At 43.1% G+C, this 19,579-nt stretch overlaps 2 protein-coding genes across 5 annotated transcripts; one reads left to right on the top strand and one right to left on the bottom strand.

Annotated features, from left to right (window-relative positions):
• Positions 1-5,263: 5,263 nt before the first annotated feature.
• LOC145550344 (uncharacterized) lies at positions 5,264-10,424 on the top strand. Of its 4 annotated transcripts, XM_081604347.1 has the most exons (5): positions 5,267-5,374; positions 7,026-7,390; positions 8,312-8,408; positions 9,658-9,835; positions 9,920-10,424. In XM_081604347.1, exons 1-5 carry the CDS (start codon positions 5,310-5,312, stop codon positions 10,121-10,123), a joined length of 909 nt encoding a protein of 302 aa, XP_081460473.1. In that variant the 5' UTR covers positions 5,267-5,309; the 3' UTR covers positions 10,124-10,424. The 4 variants fall into 4 exon arrangements, with proteins under 4 accessions (XP_081460476.1, XP_081460473.1, XP_081460475.1 ...); XM_081604350.1 differs by lacking the exon at positions 9,658-9,835 and having other exon boundaries at positions 5,264-5,374; positions 9,920-10,089; XM_081604349.1 differs by lacking the exons at positions 5,267-5,374; positions 7,026-7,390 and adding an exon at positions 7,401-7,717 and having other exon boundaries at positions 8,318-8,408.
• A 1,294-nt stretch (positions 10,425-11,718) lies between these two features.
• On the bottom strand, positions 11,719-19,579 carry LOC145550343 (syntaxin-6-like). The gene is made up of 9 exons (XM_081604346.1): positions 19,549-19,579; positions 17,636-17,735; positions 16,987-17,156; positions 16,812-16,906; positions 16,663-16,728; positions 16,436-16,558; positions 16,231-16,337; positions 13,280-13,374; positions 11,719-13,127 (listed from the first exon to the last, which is right to left on the bottom strand). Exons 1-9 carry the CDS (start codon positions 19,577-19,579, stop codon positions 13,051-13,053), a joined length of 864 nt encoding a protein of 287 aa, XP_081460472.1. The 3' UTR covers positions 11,719-13,050.

Below are 19,579 nucleotides of genomic sequence, written 5' to 3'. Positions count from 1 at the left end.
ATTTTCAATGGCGGGTGAAATCTAACGTTAAGGTACATTATCGCCATCTACTGGCTGGAGTGTGGACAGAGTAAATTCTCTTATTCTTAATGTCTCCACATCATATTTCCTAATTTCTTGTTTTAACTTTTCTCTACTTACCCTGGATCATTACATGCTGTACTGTCTCCATATCCATACCACACTCATAGCTACCTGTTGGATGTTTTCCTATCAAATGTAAAGTTTTATTTCATTCTGTGTCCAAGCCATAACCTTGTCATATGCTACTTGTTCCTTTTGATTTCCTCCAATTATTTCCATATTTCCTACTTTCTTCTGTATATAAAATAAATTACAATGTTTAGTTTCTTCCTCCCACAATTATTGCCATTCATAGTTAACTTTTCTCTTAATAATAGATTTTATTTCAGACTTACAATATGTTATTTCCATAATTTTACCTTGTTTTAAAGACATCTTAGCTAAATGATCTGCCATGTTGTTCCCTCAAAATCTTTAGGAGCAGTTGTCCACATAACCCTAATCTTTATTTGAGCTTGTGTCATTCTAAATATAATTTCATAAATCTCATATCAGCTCCATACGACTTTAATATGAGACATTTAAAAGGGACATTAGTGATGATAATGAATTTGAACATGTAAGAACTCTTTACCGCTAACATTTCCACTGTTTACACAGTAAATGGTCATATATATATATATATAAAATAATTTTTTATATATATAATTCAGGAATAGCATAAGCAAATGCTGTTTTACCCAAAACTAAATCTTTTGAACCATCTGTATATATAACTGTGAAGGTGTTACATATCATTTACAAAATCTACCCAGTTATTATCTTTATTAAGCTGTATTTCTTTATGAACCTTCATTCACACATGGAAACAATCAAAAGGTGTAACTGAATAAGACACAGCAGCTCAGTATCTCTTTCCCTGCATCCCCATTTCCCTTAGAGGATTTATTTGCTTCTTCTTCTTGTTTTATTTTCTCATTAAATGCTGACGTTCCTCTGAATATTTGTTACATTCTAATAAAACATTCTCCACTGATTCCAGCTGAATAACTACAAGTCCTGTTTCATGTTCCTGTAGATCTAAGGCCTGCATGAGCAGTTCTGAGACGTGATGTTATCACTTCCACTCCTGTTACCCCACTGTGTTTTCTGCCAGTATCTTGATCATCACATTGTTCCTGCCACACCTTGAGGATTTTGTTTTGAATTTTGTTTCTCTCTTGCTCTTGGTGAAGGTGAACCCTTTTCCCTCTGCTCCCTCCCTTCCCTGCTTGCTTTGTTTTGTCTTTCTATATTTTTTGGAGCCTTTCTTTGCATATTCTCTGAATCTACAAATTATGGATCTGATCAACCGATTTCTCAATGCATTGATCAAACTTTCGACGAGAAGTCTGGGCACAGAGAGCCTCTTGTCCTGCAGGGACACCCGGCAGGATTCATCCTGGATTTATTCATGATGACAGGATTTCTGCTGTTTGGAGCTTCTGGATTCCTGGATTATCGACACATTTGTGACGGACTTGGCCGAAGTAGCGAACACTCAGACTGTTGGTGGACAGAGACCAGGACTCTAAATCTCACTAACGGGGTGGAATCGATCTTGGAGAAGTGCTGGTTTCGGCTCAGTGGAACCATCAAACTAATTTGGATGTTTGGGTACTGAGATGCATTGGAGAGACTTTAGGGAAGATTGAAATTTATAATCTTCCCGACCTCAGACATTCTGTTTCTGAATTGGCTTCCCCCGTGTGGCCTTGGAAGGGCTGCATCTCTCTAATCTCCTTGAAGATATGTAAACACAACGCTCTTCCCTCCTCACCCCTCCTGATGCAGCTGTGGAGCTGAGCGCTGCCAAGGACATCATTCCTGGATAACAACACCTGTATGGGACTTTGGGTTAGGCTGAGCAACATGGCTTCATGGCCCTTTGACCTCACCGCCTTCACTCATGTCTTTGTTTTCTGAATGTTGCCACCTGCCCTAATGTGTCCTTTCCTCTTTTTGTTAGAAACTGTGAAGTCCTCCCTATTTAAGCCAGAAAAGGATTATTTTAGTTTATTAGTAATATCAGAAATTGTGGAGTACGCACTATTTAGATCAATATTATACAGATTAGAAATGGAAACAGAATTAGAATTAGAATAACTACAAACTTGAATCCAGAAATACTTAACAGGAACAGCCACTGCTTAGTTTATATTACTTTTAACCCAGAAAAGGAATAGATCAGTCACTCTTTAGCTTATTTATCAGAAACTGTAGTTTCACTATTTAGAAATGGTATTAGATACTTAGCAACCCTGAACAGCAGCACTTAGTTTACACACACTAGAAAAACATTAGATTAGTTTCTTTCCTCTGTTTCCTTTGGTTGTTATTGTAGTGACTATCTGTCCCAAAACTTAAAAATCAAAAAACTCAAAACTCGAAGGTGATCAAACAAAGTGAATCCAACTCAAATAGTCACCTGATGCACCGTGGATTCTGGTTTACGCAGCAAAAAGGATCAAAGGTCAAAATATAGTTCTTTGGTTTTATTTTACTGTTCAAGCAAAAGGTTCCAGGCTTCTGCTCTGACTCCTGTATCTGTTGTTTGACTAGTGAGACTGATGTGACCGATTCTGTAGGCTGGTAACAAACCTCATGACCACCACGTGCATAAGACCACCTAGTTATACCGTGAAATACCCACAGCCCAACCTGACATTCATTAACTCATTAAGTGAATTCTTAATCAAATTAAACAAAAATTCTAATGATAAATCAACTAGGAAATAAACAAATAATAAGAATAAACTAAACAATTTAAATTCTAAGATTTAACCAAAAATGGGAAATAGCTCCTACAGTTATTTTGTTTGTATATCATTTTAACTCATGTAAAGCACTTTGAATTGCCTTGTTGCTGAAAATGTGCTATATAAATAAAATTACCTTACCTTAATAGATTTCCCCTCATTTTTCCTCAGATAAATATTTAAGTTTATTTCATCTAATTTCAGGGCCTGTTTAGCTAATATATCTACTTCTTCATTTCCTACAGGAATCCAGACAAACAATACAATTTTTATTTATAGGCCGATAAGTGATATATACGTACGTTACAATAGATCAAATCTACAGTTAGCCGCTATGAAGGCTAACTGTAGATTTTGTAAATCTTAAAAAGCATTAATTATTCCCTAACATTGATTTAAATTATGCGACACAAAGTTATTTATATGTAATTCTTTCAGTCTGTCTAAAGTAAAATGGCTCCCGTCTTATTTCATAAAGACACGATGTGAGGAAGAAGAGAGACGGATGAATCTCAGCTCCTCGACTGGAAAACTTGAATAAAACCTACATAGACATTATGTATATAGTCATGTAACATGTGTAGTTTAATATTATTCAGTATTAATCATTTATTATATTAGTTTCTCTATGATTGTATTATTTTGTGTTTGTTTATTTTTATAGATATGTATTGATATTACTAAACAATCTAATTTAAAATGCTCATCATACATCAATATCAAATATCATATTCCGAGTCTATTCTGTTGCTCCACTAAGAATATTTAAATATGCTAAACCATTTATCAGTCAATTCAAAACTACGTTAAAAATAATGTCCTTGTAAATGTTGCTATGGTAACTGTTTGAATAAGGCTCACAGCAAAAGAATCGTGAAAATCTGTTTAGTATTGAGCGAGTTATGATCGATTAAATGCGCTGATATGTCAAACATACTAGACTGAGTGGAGCGGTCGACCTCTCCAAGATGGCCGCGCTAAGGAGCGGCCATGAGCGTCTGCCCACTGGCGTGGTGCATTCTGGGAGATGTAGGAAGCAGCAAACTAGACGTACCACAGACAGAACCGCTGACCCAACAGAACTTCCTGTTTAACTCCAGAGTTGAGTAAAAACCAGCTACATTTACTGAAGTAAATGTAAAAATAAATTAATAATAATAATAAAATAAATCTTTTTGAGGTGTTTTATTACGATGTAATTCTAACTTTTGTCATTTTATTTGAAGTAGTTCTACTCATACTTCTGGATTTTCTCCCCACTGAATGAAAAACAAACACGTTTTAACCCTAAACCAGCAGAATCAGACACTCAGTTTCTGTTAAATCTCAGAAGATTTTATTGAAACAGAAAAAAGAAAGTCTTATTTGGAGACATTTTCTTTTGTCTGATTTAGTTATTTTTTGTTATATGAATTATTAAAATTTTTGTCCTAATCTTAATTTTATACTTTGTTCTTTCTGATTATGTAATTTTTAAATATGAAATTATTTATAATTTGATTAGTTACTCAGTACTTGAGTAAACTTTTTACAAAATACTTTTTTACTCTTGACTAATTTCATGGACGGATATTTTTTACTTTCACTTGAGGAAAAATTTGTTGAGGTATTTCTACTCTTCCAGTTTTATTTGTGTTCTCTGTTTTGCTGCAACAATGATTTTAATCTCAGATCTGATCAGAACCTGCAGCAGTTGGAACAGAACTGAGCTGCTGGTTCTGGTTCTGCTCCGGCTAACGATTGACAGGACCGTCCCGACCTTTACCCTTTACCCTTTACCCTAACCTCGGCTCATCAGAACCTCAGTGATGTGCTCAGAAAGGTCCGGTCCGGTTCCAGATGTTTCCCGCTCCAGCCAAGCTGACTCAAATGATTGCATCACTTCCTGTGCATGTCTGCAGCCTGGTGGTCTAATCCAGGTGAGCAGCAGCACGGAGCCGGCTGGAGGCGGCTAGTCTGCAGGAGCCGCTCTAAATGAAACTGCAGCTGTTGAACCAGGAAGTTCCAACGGTGCCATGATCAGCAATATGAGTTACCATGACGACGCAGATGATACACAGCACACAGGTTTGTATTTCTGACCATATACATGACCTCTAACCCTAACCCTGACCCAAAGAAGGTCAGAAGGTTAGTAAATATGACAGTAAATTGTAGAACTAAGAAGAATAGTTCGACACACACACACACACACACCACACACACACACACACACACACACACACACACACACACACACACACACACACACACACACACACACACACACACAGACGCTGAGGTAAACACTCTGTCTCATCAAGTTAATTAATCCTGAATAGCTGCTTTGTTTAATCCGGCTTCCTGTCACTCTGACCAATCAGGGCTGCTGATGTCATCCTCTCCCTTCCCCCACCATGCCATGTGTGTGTGTGTGTGTGTGTGTGTGTGTGTGTGTGTGTGTGTGCTCTGTTATCGTAGCAGCATCAGTGTGAGGAAGAAGTTCGTATGAAGCGTCTCTGTTTTCCTTTGAGGGGCGACCACAACCTGCTGACCCCTGACACACACTCTGGGTGAGTCTCACACACACACACACACACACACACACACACACACACACACACACACACACACACACACACACACACACACAAATGGAAACTGCCTTGACTAACTTGCAGAACTGGGGTTTCTGGGGTCACATGTCGGGTTTTTAAGCTCTGACTGTCTCAGGTTACAACAGGAAATAAGATCAGTTACCATGTCGATGCAGATGATACACAGCTCTGCTTTATGATGTCACCAGGTGACCTTTGACCCATCCATTCTCTGAACAGATGCTAAGAACAGATAAAGGTGTGGATGAGACAAAACTTTGTCCATCTGAACAGAAACTGAAGTTACTGAAGAGGAATGATCTAGAATTATCGATCTAGAGTCAGCTTCAGTTCTTCCAGCCGTAAACTAGAGATCAGGCTGACCTCTGACCTCTGACCTGAGCCTCCAGAGCCTCATGAAGCCGGTTCCTCAGTGGACCTTCTAGCAGCTGCAGAACATTTCAGGCCAGAGGACGAAAGTCTGAGACCAGAGAGACGAAGCAGAAGCTGCAGCTGGAGACCTGAGTAGAACCAGGAGGGTGGAGACACCACTGGTTCTACACACCTGGTTCTACACCACCTGTTCTACACCACTGGTTCTACACCACCTGGTTCTACACCACCTGGTTCTACACCACCTGGTTCTACACCACCTGTTCACACCACCTGTTCTACACCACCTGGTTCTACACCACCTGGTTCTACACCACTGTTCTACACCACCTGGTTCTACACCACTGGTTCTACACCACCCCACTGGTTCTACACCACTGGTTCTACACCACCTGGTTCTACACCAGCTGGTTCTACACCACCTGGTTCTACACCAGCTGGTTCTACACCAGCTGGTTCTACACCACCTGGTTCTATACCACCTGGTTCTACACCACCTGGTTCTACACCAGCTGGTTCTACACCAGCTGGTTCTACACCACCTGGTTCTACACCAGCTGGTTCTACACCACCTGGTTCTACACCACCTGGTTCTACACCAGCTGGTTCTACACCACCTGGTTCTACACCACCTGGTTCTACACCAGCTGGTTCTACACCACCTGGTTCTACACCAGCTGGTTCTACACCACCTGGTTCTACACCAGCTGGTTCTACACCACCTGGTTCTACACCACCTGGTTCTACACCACCTGGTTCTACACCACCTGGTTCTACACCACCTGGTTCTACACCACCTGGTTCTACACCACCTGGTTCTACTCCACCTGGTTCTACACCACCTGGTTCTTCATTGGTAGTTTATAAATCACTGAAAGATTAAAGATCTGCTCCTGGATCAACCTGCTGGTTCTGGTTCTGGTTCTGCATCATCACAGATCTGGAATAAACTTCCAGAAAACTGCAAAACAGCTGAAACACAGAGTTCCTTTAAGACTAAACCAGCTGGTTGGAGCTGATTTTGAAACATAATAAATGAAACATTGATCAATAATCAATCGACATGTGAAAATGTTACGCTTCAGTAATTCTACGTCTGTATTTCTGTGTTTTATGACGTAAAGCACCTGAACTGCCTGTTACACAAATAAACTTCACTTGACCAGAACCAATGGAACCACAACCAGTTATTCCTCGCCGGCCTCTCACTGCTCTACCTGTCCTTTGTCTTCAGGTCGGTGGGCGGGGCATCGCTGCCAGGACACCTGAGCAATCCGTCCACCAGGTGGCGCCGGTCTGCGTCTCCAACTCGCCGCCTGCGGTTCGAGGATGAGACAGAGACGGAGGCAGAGTCTCGTTACCTGGAGCGGCAGCAGGGGACAGGTGTCCAGGTGTCCAAACCGGACCTGAACCAGCTCAACGTCAGAGGAAGACCGGCGATGATGGTGGCGATGTCTGGAGCCCAGCTGGACTGCCACCTCACTCTGCGTCCACCTGTAGCCCAGGTGAGGGGGCGGGGCCTGAACAGACCCCTCCTCCAGGTGCGGACGGAGGTCCTCAAAGACTCTTATATCGGCTGCATCTCACCTGCTGACTCAGGTGAGGGAGGGGGTGGGGCTCTTAGCAGGATGGATAAAACAGGTACAAACCAGGTGACAGCTTCACAAGCCCCGCCCACTGTCGAAACACCTGCCAACCCCTATGCCTTGTACCCGGTGGGCACGCCGTCGCCCCAGCCACCTACCTGCAACCATCATGACCATACACGTCCTTCCCCTGTAACCCCGCTACCTGTGACATCACTGATGATGTCACAGAATGGAGGGCTTCATAACACAATGATGGGAAACCAGCAAGAGAAGAAGAAATGCTCTGATCCCCAGCCTGGCTCTGAACTGAAGAAGAAGACGGACTGGTCTCACTCAGGTGAGAACAGGACTGACCTGTAGACACGATGAGCTCAGACGACCACCTGGTCAAACGTCCAGGTGGTCAGGCAGAGTGAGCTGCAGGTAATCAGAGGGAAAAGCTGCTCTTTGACTGGAGGCTAACAGTTGGAAGCTAACTGTATTTGTTTCCACTTATAATCTCTGATTTATGTTCTTAAAATGGGTTTTAAATCTTTTTTCCATTTAAAACAAAGAAATCAGGTAATTTTTGCTCTGACTGATCAGAACCTGAACAGAATCATAATTGGCCTTAAAGCATCAATTATAAGTTTTAAAGTAAAGAAACTCCAGGATCGATCTGAAAAAGCTGGTTTTACACAGAATGTTGCTTCTTTTTGTTTCCTACAATCTTTACTTTTCAGTTAATGACAGAATGTGAACTCAGGTCGTGAACTCTGTGGTCAAAAGGCAGAATCAGCGAATCTTTACATTTATTTGGACACAATGAGCTGAAAGACAGAAGTTGGATAAAACTGAAAAACTGATAAGAGAAGATCAATTTCAATGCGTTTTACAATATTTATAAAAAAGCATTAACATTTATTGGTGACATCACATTTCTGGTCCACAGCTGAAGACAAAGCCCCGCCCACCTCAGGTAGCCCAGATGGACACCGCAGACATCCAATCAGAGAAGAGCTGCACAGTGTTGTTTCACATCCTGGGCGGTGAGTTTAGACCCCAACTGATGACATCATTAAAACCAGACTGATGACATCATCATTGCCAGGTGTTGCATCCCTAAGGCTGCTGTAACAATAAATAACCAGGGAGTGAAGAGACAAAACCAGGAGGGTATAGTTAGTTTTATTTTTCTAAAGTAATCTATAAATAATCTCAGGGTTAGAGTGAGAACCTAGGAGAAAAGAAAGGGGAGAGCAACAAAACAATCAAAGCTGCAGCACACATGCTGCCCAGTTGGCTCCCCATCCAGATTCATTCTGTGCTGATCCAGAGTCAGAGTGAAACCAGCTGTGGCTGCTGGGAGCTACAGGCTCCACCGCTGCATGTAGCACCAGGCCAGGCTGACCAGGGGCTTCGGCTCCACGGTTTCCTGCTTTGTGTCCTTCAGACTCACATTGCATAGCACGTCCCAATTCTCCACTTCCTGCTTTAGCCCCGCCTCCTTTTGGGTCCTCTTTCTGCACATCTGCTAAACCTGGTTCCAGGAGAACTTTGGTGAAGTATATTACCCACAATTCTTTGCTGCATGTGTTGTTTTGAATTAAAAGGTGGAAATATAGTTACAAAACAATCGTTTTCAAATGTAAAGTATTGGAATAATTGTTGTTTTACTCTACTGTACATTTGTTCAGCATTCAGCAGCTCATAACAAAACACATCTAAACGACCAAATGTCTCCTGCAAAACAATGTCTACTGTACACTAAAACTGATTGCTTGTTGTACTTTTTTGAAAATGCCTGAATGGTGATCGGTCGGCCATTTTGGAGGCGGAGGTGAATTGTCCCAATTCTCACATTTTTACTGCTTGTAACCTCGAACCCTGATGTGCACTTTGACTGAGTCCAACTTCATAGGGGGCACAGGGCGAGTTTTGGGACTGGACTCAGTCTGAGCCACCAGAACCAGCAGCTGGACGCTTTGGACTCTGATTGGTTTAACCTAAAACTGAAACTGAGGTTTAAATGGTTAATGTTGAGGAATCAGATTCTAACTTGTTCTTCATAACCGGCCTTTAAACTGCCAACCAATCAGGAGCAACTTGAATAAATCTGAGATTAAATTAACTGATGACAAGGAAATCGAAAAAATCATTGAAAATATTGCAGATAAAGGTAAAATCAAATTTCCATATTTATTTGACAATGTGTAAAAGGCAGCAGCTTTTTCTGATCAGATCTCTGATCGGTTTTTCTTAGAAATGAACCAATCGGTTCTCTTTTGTTGTCTTCAGATTCAGTAGAGCTGGACCCTCTCGTCTCTCTCTGCATCGCCTTTTCTCCTCGGTCAAACTGAGCAAGACTCAAACCGCCAGCCTTGACCGACTGGTTCCCCCGGTTCCTGACCGTCTTCCCAGTGACGGCAGGAACTGCAGCCTGTGGAAGAAATCTCCTTCTGCTCAGTCTCTCAGTGTGGGAAGATTTTCTGTTGTAGATCCTGATTTTTGAACACTAGACATTTTGTTTTGCTGAGTGTGTGTCCTGTCTGTCCTGCAGGGGGCGCTGGGACTGCAAATGAAGAAGTCGTCATCAGTGCAGAGTTTTGGTTCTGAGGAGAGCAAGAACTGCAGCGTAGATTACAGACCAGCTGATGTAAGTCAGCTGACCACCGTCCCACCCAATCACAGCTCAGTTTCCTCCCTGTCTGTCCATCCATGTCTGAGGTCAGAGGTCATCGGTCGGTCCCGCTCAGGGTTCTGATGGAAATGAGTGGACCATCAGATCAGAGCCGACTGATGATGAGCCACAGGGCAGAGCGAGCTTCCAAACTGGAAACCACTGAAACCAGTTTAGTTTGCAGCGCTGAATGTAACTAATGGAATTAATGGCACCTGATTTTTTTTTTTACAGTCTAATCCCTCTTTAGAAACATTTTGTCACCCCCTGGTGTTCACTGGTGGAATAACACAAAACGAAGTGGACTGGAGTTGGACCAACAACTGCTGTTACTGGGTTGATTCAATGGATATTAAACTGGATTAAATAAAACTTTTTGTACTTTTGACTCCTCGTCTGTTTTAAATGTCTATATTCACCCAAGGTTAAAAGTATGAAACATATTTTAACCTCTTAAGTTCCTGCTTCAAGTTTTCAAAATGTTGAAATGAATGGCGTCTCATTCCTGGTTCCTCTGGCAGCAGAAACTCCGTCGCTTCCAGATTCACTTTTCAGCTTCGGTTCAATGGACCCGACATCAGAGAAACCACCAAGAAGGTTCTGATCCAGCTGGTTCCGTCGCCTAGCCCCGTTAGTGGAGCTATGCTAACGCCTAGCCCTGTTAGCATGCTATGCTAAGGTATAAACATGTATTCAACATATATTATTCAGTATTAATCATTATTTATTTGTTTGCATAGTTATATAAATATGTATTGATGTTACTAAATAATTTATTAAATACATGATGAACGGCTGTGTGCTTAATATGCTCATCATACATCAATATCAGAATATTACATTCCTATTCTATTGTTATAGCCACTAAGCATATTTAAATATGCTGAACTATGTATTAAAAACATACTAAATAATACAATTGTTTATAAATGTAGCTTTGATAGATGTCTGAATATGGTTTCCAGTAACAAAAAAGCGTGTTATGATCGATTAAATGCGCTGATACGTCATTGTGCTGCTAAACACATAACGCTGAGTGGAGTGGTGGACCGCTCCAAGATGGCCGCCCGCTCCAAGATGGCCGTCCTAAATCTCGTCAGCGACAATAGGAGAGAGCGGCCATGAGGGTCTATCCTTATTGTAGGAGCTATTTTCTCATTTTTTGGTTAAATCTTAGAATTTAAATTGTTTAGTTTATTCTTATTATTTGTTTATTTCCTAGTTGATTTATCATTAGAATTTTTGTTTAATTTGATTAAGAATTCACTTAATGAGTTAATGAATGTCAGGTTGGGCTGTGGGTATTTCAGGGTATAACTAGGTGGGTCTTATTATGCACGTGGTGGTCATGAGGTTTGTTACCAGCCTACAGAATCGGTCACATCAGTCTCACTAGTCAAACAACAGATACAGGAGTCAGAGCAGAAGCCTGGAACCTTTTGCCTGAACAGTAAAATAAAACCAAAGAACTATATTTTGACCTTTGATCCTTTTTTGCTGCGTAAACCAGAATCCACGGTGCATCAGGTGACTATTTGAGTTGGATTCACTTTTGTTTTGATCACCTTCGAGTTTTGAGTTTTTTGATTTTTAAGTTTTGGGACAGATAGTCACTACACTGATATTATGTCTACGCCTTTACTAAGCTGAAATAAAGCGAACTGCTCCTTTAATAAAGCTGGAGTTTCCAACAAGATGCTTTAATAAAGTTGATCAGTCAGAAATGAAATGTTTCATTGACGTCACATGACCAAACGGCTGTCACACCTGATGTGTAAAGCCATGATTGACTGCTTCTTGGTCAGCTGTTCTCATAAAGAGCTCATTTATCAGACTTCCTGTTGCTCCTTCAGAATAAGAGTCTGTCAGAAGGTGCTTCTACCGCTGAGCTGAGTTTACTGACAGAGAGAAGCTTTTATTGTGAAGGAGCAGCAGGAAGTGTGGTTGAGGACTCAAATCTATATCCTAAACACTTTCAATAATCTGAATTCAAACGTCAACATATCACTTAAACTGTTTAACAAAGTAAAAGTTTTCAGTAAACAAAACAAACACAAACAAAATTTAGTGTTTTTAAGTTAGTTCCACCAAATTAACCAGTTAAAATGAACCAGTTTAAACTCTTCTAGTTCAGAGTGAGGTTTGTTTTGGTCCTGGAGAAACTAAAACGGATGTTTGGGTCAGGGTTCTGGTTCTGGTTCTCTAAGAAACATTATTGAAAGAATAATGTTTCCTGATGTTTTTACATTTTATGAAACTGAAAACTGTTCAGTCTAAAGGTGGAGCAGAGTTCACTGTCTGGGTCCAGTCCACCAGAACCTCCAGAACTAGGTGTGCACCGATTTATCGGCCAGCCGATTTATTGGTGCAGATTTTCTTTGTTTTGGGAGATCAGTGATTGGACAACCTGATCTACATCAGCAAAGCTCTAAAAATCAGCCACTGTCCTCTGCTGAGGTTACACTGTTAGCCCCGCCCACCAGGTTAGCCCCGCCCACCAGGTTAGCCCCGCCCTCCACATCCTGTCTGCAGTAACAATAGCCGCCCCAGTTATCCAAATAAATAATTTTATTTATCGACATTCCAGACAAAGAAAGTCGGACTCGGCAGCTCGGGCTTTTTAAAGAGCGATTATTGGCCATCGGTCAGAAAACTGCAATCGGTGCACTCCTAACCAGAACCTCCAGAACCCAGCCTCCTGCTGCAGGCAGGAGCCAATCAGATTAAAGCTCAAACGGGTCAAAGTGGCTCTGAGTGAACAGAATGGACCCAGGTTCTGCTGAGTCATCAGGTCCATGTTGGACAGGAACTAGTTAGACTGGTTGGTTTTAGAGTTATGCTAGGTACTTTCAGAATATTAAAAGCAAACAAAAACAAACTGAACAGACTTCTTTTTTCTCTGAAATAAAGTTCAACAAGTGAAAATCACAGCAGGAACATGTCGGACCGGACCGGACCGGACCGGGTCCAGAGGGCTGGGATCAGCGGTTTGGGTCGATGTGATGCTTCAGTCAGAGGATGAAGAAGAGGATGATGACGACCAGTAGGATCAGCAGCAACACTCCAATCGCACACCACTGGCGGCGATCTGAGGAGAAACCAACCAATCAGTGATCAGATAGACAGACACGCCCCTAAAACACACAGCTCTGTCCAATCAGAGCTCCAAATCACTGAATTCTACCCAATCAGAACCCAGACTGAGCTTCTGAATGAATAATATGTTGCCGGGCAGATTACCGCTGTTCATGTGTGAGACTTTAGCGAGTTTCTTCATGACGGTGTCCAGGCGGGACTGAGTGCTGTCCATCTCATGTCCAAAGTCGTCCAGCATCCTGATGGGTAGACAAGACTTAGCAACCGGACCGGACCAGAACTGGACCAGAACTGGACCAGAACTAGGGTTATTGTAATCATGTATTCTATCAATATTCTGATGATTTCTCGAGTAATCGAATAAAAAAATGATCAAATAAAATATTGGTAAATCTAGCATAACAACAGTGTTATTATCAGATATCAATCAGGCCAATTTTTCATATTTCAGCTTCCCTAACAATAACTTTTCTTTAGTTTAGAAAATTAACTTGTAACAATAATAGCTCACTTTCTAAGCTAAACTGAAAAGTTATAGAAAAATCTGAAATTATATTGAATTTAATAATAAAGAGGCAGGCTCACAGATACGCTTATAAAATATGTCTATGGTGCTAGCATCTTTTTTTACTCCAGCCTTTAGTTTATGATTCATCTTCATTCAGTTTAATAGTTGAACTCTGACCTTGCCCAGACATTTATAGCTTTGTGTTCATGTTAGCGAAGGGATGTAGCTACGTGTCGCCACGATGCGCTCCGCCACACGTTGGTTGAGACCAGGATGATCTGAAATTTATTTTGCGCTTCGTCCTTAAAGCTACACTTATGTTACGAATCAGCTACAGAACAGCAACAGGTGTTCTGTCTGTCTGTCATACCCATCAATCCAGCATACCTTATGGCAGGTTTCCAAACCATTTCTGGGCCCACATGGCTGACAGATAGCCGTCTGGTTGAACGGTGTGTGTGAGCGAAGGGGGTGGATTCTTGGAGGCTCTGTTCTACTCGGCCCCGGCTCCAGATGAACAAGGGGGACAGACAACAACACCAGTAGCCTACAAGCTACTTGTTAACAAGCTTAAGGTGATGTATTGGTATTAGCTAGTCACCTTTAGCTTTTAGCTAACTTTACCTGCATCCAGCAGCTTCACTCAACTCAGTCTGTTAGTTTGGGGGAAAAACTGTGAAAAGTTCTTTGCTGCCATGATTCTAACACACACCTGCTCCGCACAGCAGCAGGTCTCCTTCACCATAGACATATAATATTAGAGTAGACCCCACATTGGCTGCTCTGGTGCAGGAAATACGGCGGCCATCTTGGAGAGGTCGTCTCTCCTACTTTGCTCAACCAAAACAGCAGAAGATGCCTCAGCACTGAGGATATTGTTGTTCTGATCGATTTTGGTAAAAGGAAAAGCAGTTTTTAAACAATTAAATAACTTCCTAACAATAATGAATCGCTTTGACTCCTTCCAGTCTGGTTTCCAGTCTCACCAGAGCACGGAGACGGCCTAGTCAAAGTGTTCAATGATATCCATATAAATACAGACTGTGGGAGAACCACAGTGCTGGTTCTGGTTCTGTTGGACCTCACTGTTGATCAGGACATTTTACTGAACCGACTGGAGAGTTGGGTCGAACTCTCCGGTCCAGTGCTCAACTGGTTTGAATCCTACATAAAGAACAGGGATTTCTTTGTTTCAATCGGAAACTTCTCATCAGAGAGGTCAAAGGTCACATGTGGGGAACCCCAAGGTTCAATCCTAGGACCCCTTCTTTTCAATATTTATATGCTCCCACTGGCTCAGGTTATAACAGGAAATGGGATCAGCTACCATATCTATGATACACAGCTCTACATCACGATGTCACCAGGTGACCTTTGACCCCATCCAGTCACTGAACAGATGCTTAGAACAGATCAATGTGTGGATGTGCCAAAACTTTCTCCAGCTGAACAGAAACAAAACTGAAGTTATTATATTTGGACCTAAAGAGGAGCGAACCAGAATCAACGCACAGCTTCAGTTATTACAACTAAAAACCAGCAATCAGCCCGAAACCTGAGAGTAGTGATGACCTCTGACCTCTGACCTGAACCTTCAGAGCCACATTAAGACAGTCATAAAGTCGGCCTTCTATCACCTGAAGAACATCTCCAGGATTAGAGGACTTATGTCTCAGATCAGAGAAACTCATCCATGTGTTTATCTTTTCCTGCAGCAGCGTCTTCACAGGTCTGACTAATAAATCAATCAAACAGCTGCAGCCGATCCAGAAGCTGCTGCAGCTGTTCTGACTAAAACCAGGAAGATGGAGACATAAATCCAGGTTTAAAGTTCCTCCTCTGGCTCCCTGTAGCTCAGAGAATAGACTTTAAAATACTGATGTTAGTTTATAAATCACTGAACGGTTTAGCACCACAATAATTTAAAGATCTGTTATTGCTGTACCAACCGTCTGGACCCCTCAGGTTCTGGTTCTGGTTCTGCTCTGCAGCCCCAGAACCAACTTCCAGAAAACTGTAAAGCAGCTGAAACACTGAGAGCCTTTACATCCAGACTAAAACCCACCTGGTTAGAGCTGCTTGTGGCTAAATTAGGGTTTCAGTGGGTTTTGATGACTTTGATGTTTTTAATGTTTTATCTTTACTTTTTATTGATGTATTAATTTCTTTTTATTTCTCTTCCTCACTGTTTACGTTTTAAAGATGTCAAGAGGCGCGGTGCTGCCCCCCGACTCGTCAGGGTTTAACGTTTTGATTCTTCACGTCACTTCCTGTTTTGATTTTCATGAAACTCTTGCTGCTGAAATCTGCTGTTAAATAACATCTGATGGATTGAAATGAAACATTTTTACAGGTAAAATTTCCTCCAGGAATTTTAATAATCGTTACAGCGCTAACCGGAACCAGAACCAGAACCCAACCAGACTGAGTGCCGTCCATCTCATGTCCAAAGTTGTTCACTAGACTGGTACCAGAACCGGTACCAGACTGGTACTGGAACCAGAACTAACCTCATCTGGACCAGAACCGGCACTGGATTAGACCCAACTGGACCAGTTGGTAGTTCCAGTCAGAACTGGGTTCTTACCCGGCCTGCTCGTCCAGCTCCAGGCCGATCCGCTCCGACATGTTCTTCAGAACCCCGATGGTTCCGGAAACCCGCTCCAGCTGCTCGTCCTGCTGCTCCGCAATCAGCTGCAACACAAAGTGGCGGGTCAGTTCGGGTCAGAACTGGAACCGACGGCTGTGGTTCTGGAACTGGCAACCAGAACCACAGCAGCAAGTTCTGCTACCTGCTGCTGTGTCTGCTGCTCGCCGATGAACTGAGTGTTGGCGTTCTGCGGCCGGTGGTCCGGTGGGCCGAACTGATCGGAACCAGGCTGCCAGATGGGATCCTGGGAGTCTCCCAGCAGAACCTAACAGAACCAGAACCCGTTCAGATTGTTATCAGCAAGAGACGCGACCAATCAGAGAGCTCAAACTGAGTCACAGCAGCTGATTGGCTGTTGAGGGCCTGTACCTGTTTGCCGTATCTGTCAGCAGTACCAGAACCAGCTGCTGGACCCGACATCTGTTCTTTCATGTCCTGTTAAACAGAGAACCAGCCGAGTACCGGGTCAGACCAGCTCGGGACCCGGTAGGGTTAGGTTTGGAGAAGGTCAAACCTACCTGGACGGTGAGGCGAGTGCTGGTGATGAAGGCCTTCCTCTTCGTCAGCTCGGCAGCGTCCAGGTGGAACTTCCTGGGGTTGGACTCCACGATGCCTTAAGGGACGTCAAGGACAACGGAGACTTGGGATGGGGACTCGGAGACAGAGTGGAGGACAGACTGGGGACAAGGATACTGATGGTCTCGTCCAGGTCCTCCAGGTCCCACTCGATGGACCGCAGGCCGTTCCGCAGCTCATTGGTCGTCCAATCCGCTTCCTCCCTGGAGGCTCCGCCCACTTCCTGCTGCAGCTCCACCCAGCGGCGATGGAGGCTCTGGGCAGCGTGAACCGCCTTCTCTACCTCCCTGCACACAGAACCAGAACCGAGTCAGAGTCAGAACCAGAACCGTGTTTAATTTCCCTTTGGGATCAGTAATGTATTCGTGAACTGGACCCACACGGTCCAACTGGACCTCTGGCGGGTCGGTGGTACCTGCAGGTAGGGTTACCTGCTCAGGTGTGTCTCAGAGGGTCAGTTAGAGCAGATTACCAAGCTAACCAGCTGCAGGCTCAGGTCACGTGCTCATCACGTGACCCCCTGTTGAACATCAGGTCCAGTTTCAGATATTTATTTTGGTCTGAACCTGAACGCATCGTTGTTTCTATTCAGTCTCATCACACGACCAGGTTAGCAACTGATGCTCCTCAACCAGCTGAACTGGTTCAACTGGTCAGACTGGTGCCGGCCTGGGTGCTAGTCTGACCAGTTTAACCGGTAACCAGGGGTTCGGGCTCGGTTCTGGTTCGGTTTGATGCTAGCTGCTGTGGCTGCGGAGGTTCTGACCCTTTAACGACGAAGAACGGTCTTCCATGGACATGGTGCCGGTTCTGGTTCACTCCATCCCTAAGACGTTCCGGTCCGGATCCACCGATTCGGCTTGGTTCTGATTATTGCCCAGTTCTCGTCACCAGGGTAGCCGCAGCTAACTGCGCTTTGTTTACAAGTAGCAACGGAAACCACGCAGTGACGTCACTTCCTAGTGAACAGATCAAACAGAGCCGCCTCCTGCTGGTGGACTGGAGATGACAGTGAAGGAAAGAAAAACTTCTTCTTCTTCTTCTTCTTCTTCTTCTTCTTCTTCTTCTTATTTATTAATCTTGTATTTTTAAGAAAAATAAATAAAACTTTCCTTAATCTATAAATCTCCATTATGTTTCCTTCATTTCCTAATATTCCTTTAAGACTCCATTCCTGTCCTTCCAACCATTGTTTTCAGATTCATATGTTCTACATGTTCTTTCTCTCCACATCCTTCACATTTATCATTACTTTCTTCCCTATTAAATATAAGGTGTCATTTAAATAGGTATGACCTGTTTAATCTTGTCATAATTATTTCTTCCCTTCTGTTTCTCTCATTAATATTTCTAATTAATACTGACTTTGTACTTTATATAATCTTCTCCCTTCTTATCTTCATTCCACCTTTTTTGACATTTTTCTATTTCTTCATTTTTAATACAGGATTCCCCTTTCCCAAAAGGAATTATTATTGTTATTGCCATTTCTAAAGCCCTTTTTGCTAATTTATCTGCTTTTTCATTTCTTTAACCCTTCATGAGCTGGTACCCAGCAGAACCAAACATCAATGCCACCTCTATATATTCTAAATAAACTATGCAGAGTTTCTAATACTAAATCTTTCCTATCATTTCCTTCTCCCTGAATACTTTCTAAAGCTGCTTTAGAGTCTGTACATATCACCACCTGTCTGGTCGAACCTCCTCTACCCACTGCAAGCCTAATATAAACAGATAGCTGATCTGATGGTCTTTTGGAGATGTGGATTTCAAACTCTGGTATATTTATTCCTATTCCCACACATCCTTGAAGATTGTTAGAACCGTCTGAATAAATTTGGAGGTAGTTATAATATGATTATCTTAAATATACATCAGTCAGTCTTTACCCCTATTTCATTTAAATTCCAGTCGTTTTCATTTTAAGAAGTCTCATGTCTACATTAACTCAGGAATAACCATGGAGGAATAACACTAATCGGATTAATCTGAGCTGTTTTCTTTTCCTCTAATCCAAACATTTGGTCAATTTACTTATCCATCCATCCATTTTCTTCCGCTTATCCGGGCTCGGGTCGCGGGGGCAGCAGCTTCAGAAGGGAGGCCCAGACTTCCCTCTCCCCAGCCACTTCTTCCAGCTCCTCCGGGGGAATCCCAAGGCGTTCCCAGGCCAGCCGAGAGACGTAATCCCTCCAGCGTGTCCTGGGTCTTCCCCGAGGCCTCCTCCCGGTGGGACGTGCCCGGAACTCCTCACCAGGGAGGCGTCCAGGAGGCACCCTGACCAGATGCCCAAGCCTCAACTGGCTCCTCTCGACGTGGAGGAGCAGCGGCTCTACTCTGAGTCCTCCCGGATGACCGAGCTTCTCTCTCTAAGGAGAGCCCAGCCACCCTGCGGAGGAAACCCATTTCGGCCGCTTGTACCCGTGATCTCGTTCTTTCGGTCATGACCCAAAGCTCATGACCATAGATGAGGGTGGGAACGTAGATCGACCGGTAAATCGAGAGCTTCGCTTTTGGCTCAGCTCTCTCTTCACCACGACGGACCGGTACAGCGCCCGCTTCACGGCAGACGCTGCCCCATCCGCCTGTCGATCTCCCGCTCCTTCTTCCCTCATTCGTGAACAAGATCCCCAGATACTTAAACTCCTCCACTTGAGGCAGGACGACCCCCCTGACCGGAGAAGGGACTTTTCCGGCTCAAGACCAT

Source organism: Poecilia reticulata, unplaced genomic scaffold, assembly GCF_904066995.2.
Source record: "Poecilia reticulata unplaced genomic scaffold, P_reticulata-male-v2 Scaffold_35, whole genome shotgun sequence".
In the NCBI taxonomy this organism is placed as follows: Eukaryota; Metazoa; Chordata; class Actinopteri; order Cyprinodontiformes; family Poeciliidae; genus Poecilia; species Poecilia reticulata.
Note: the sequence above shows the minus strand (reverse complement) of the source record. Positions and strands in the feature narration are given on the sequence as shown.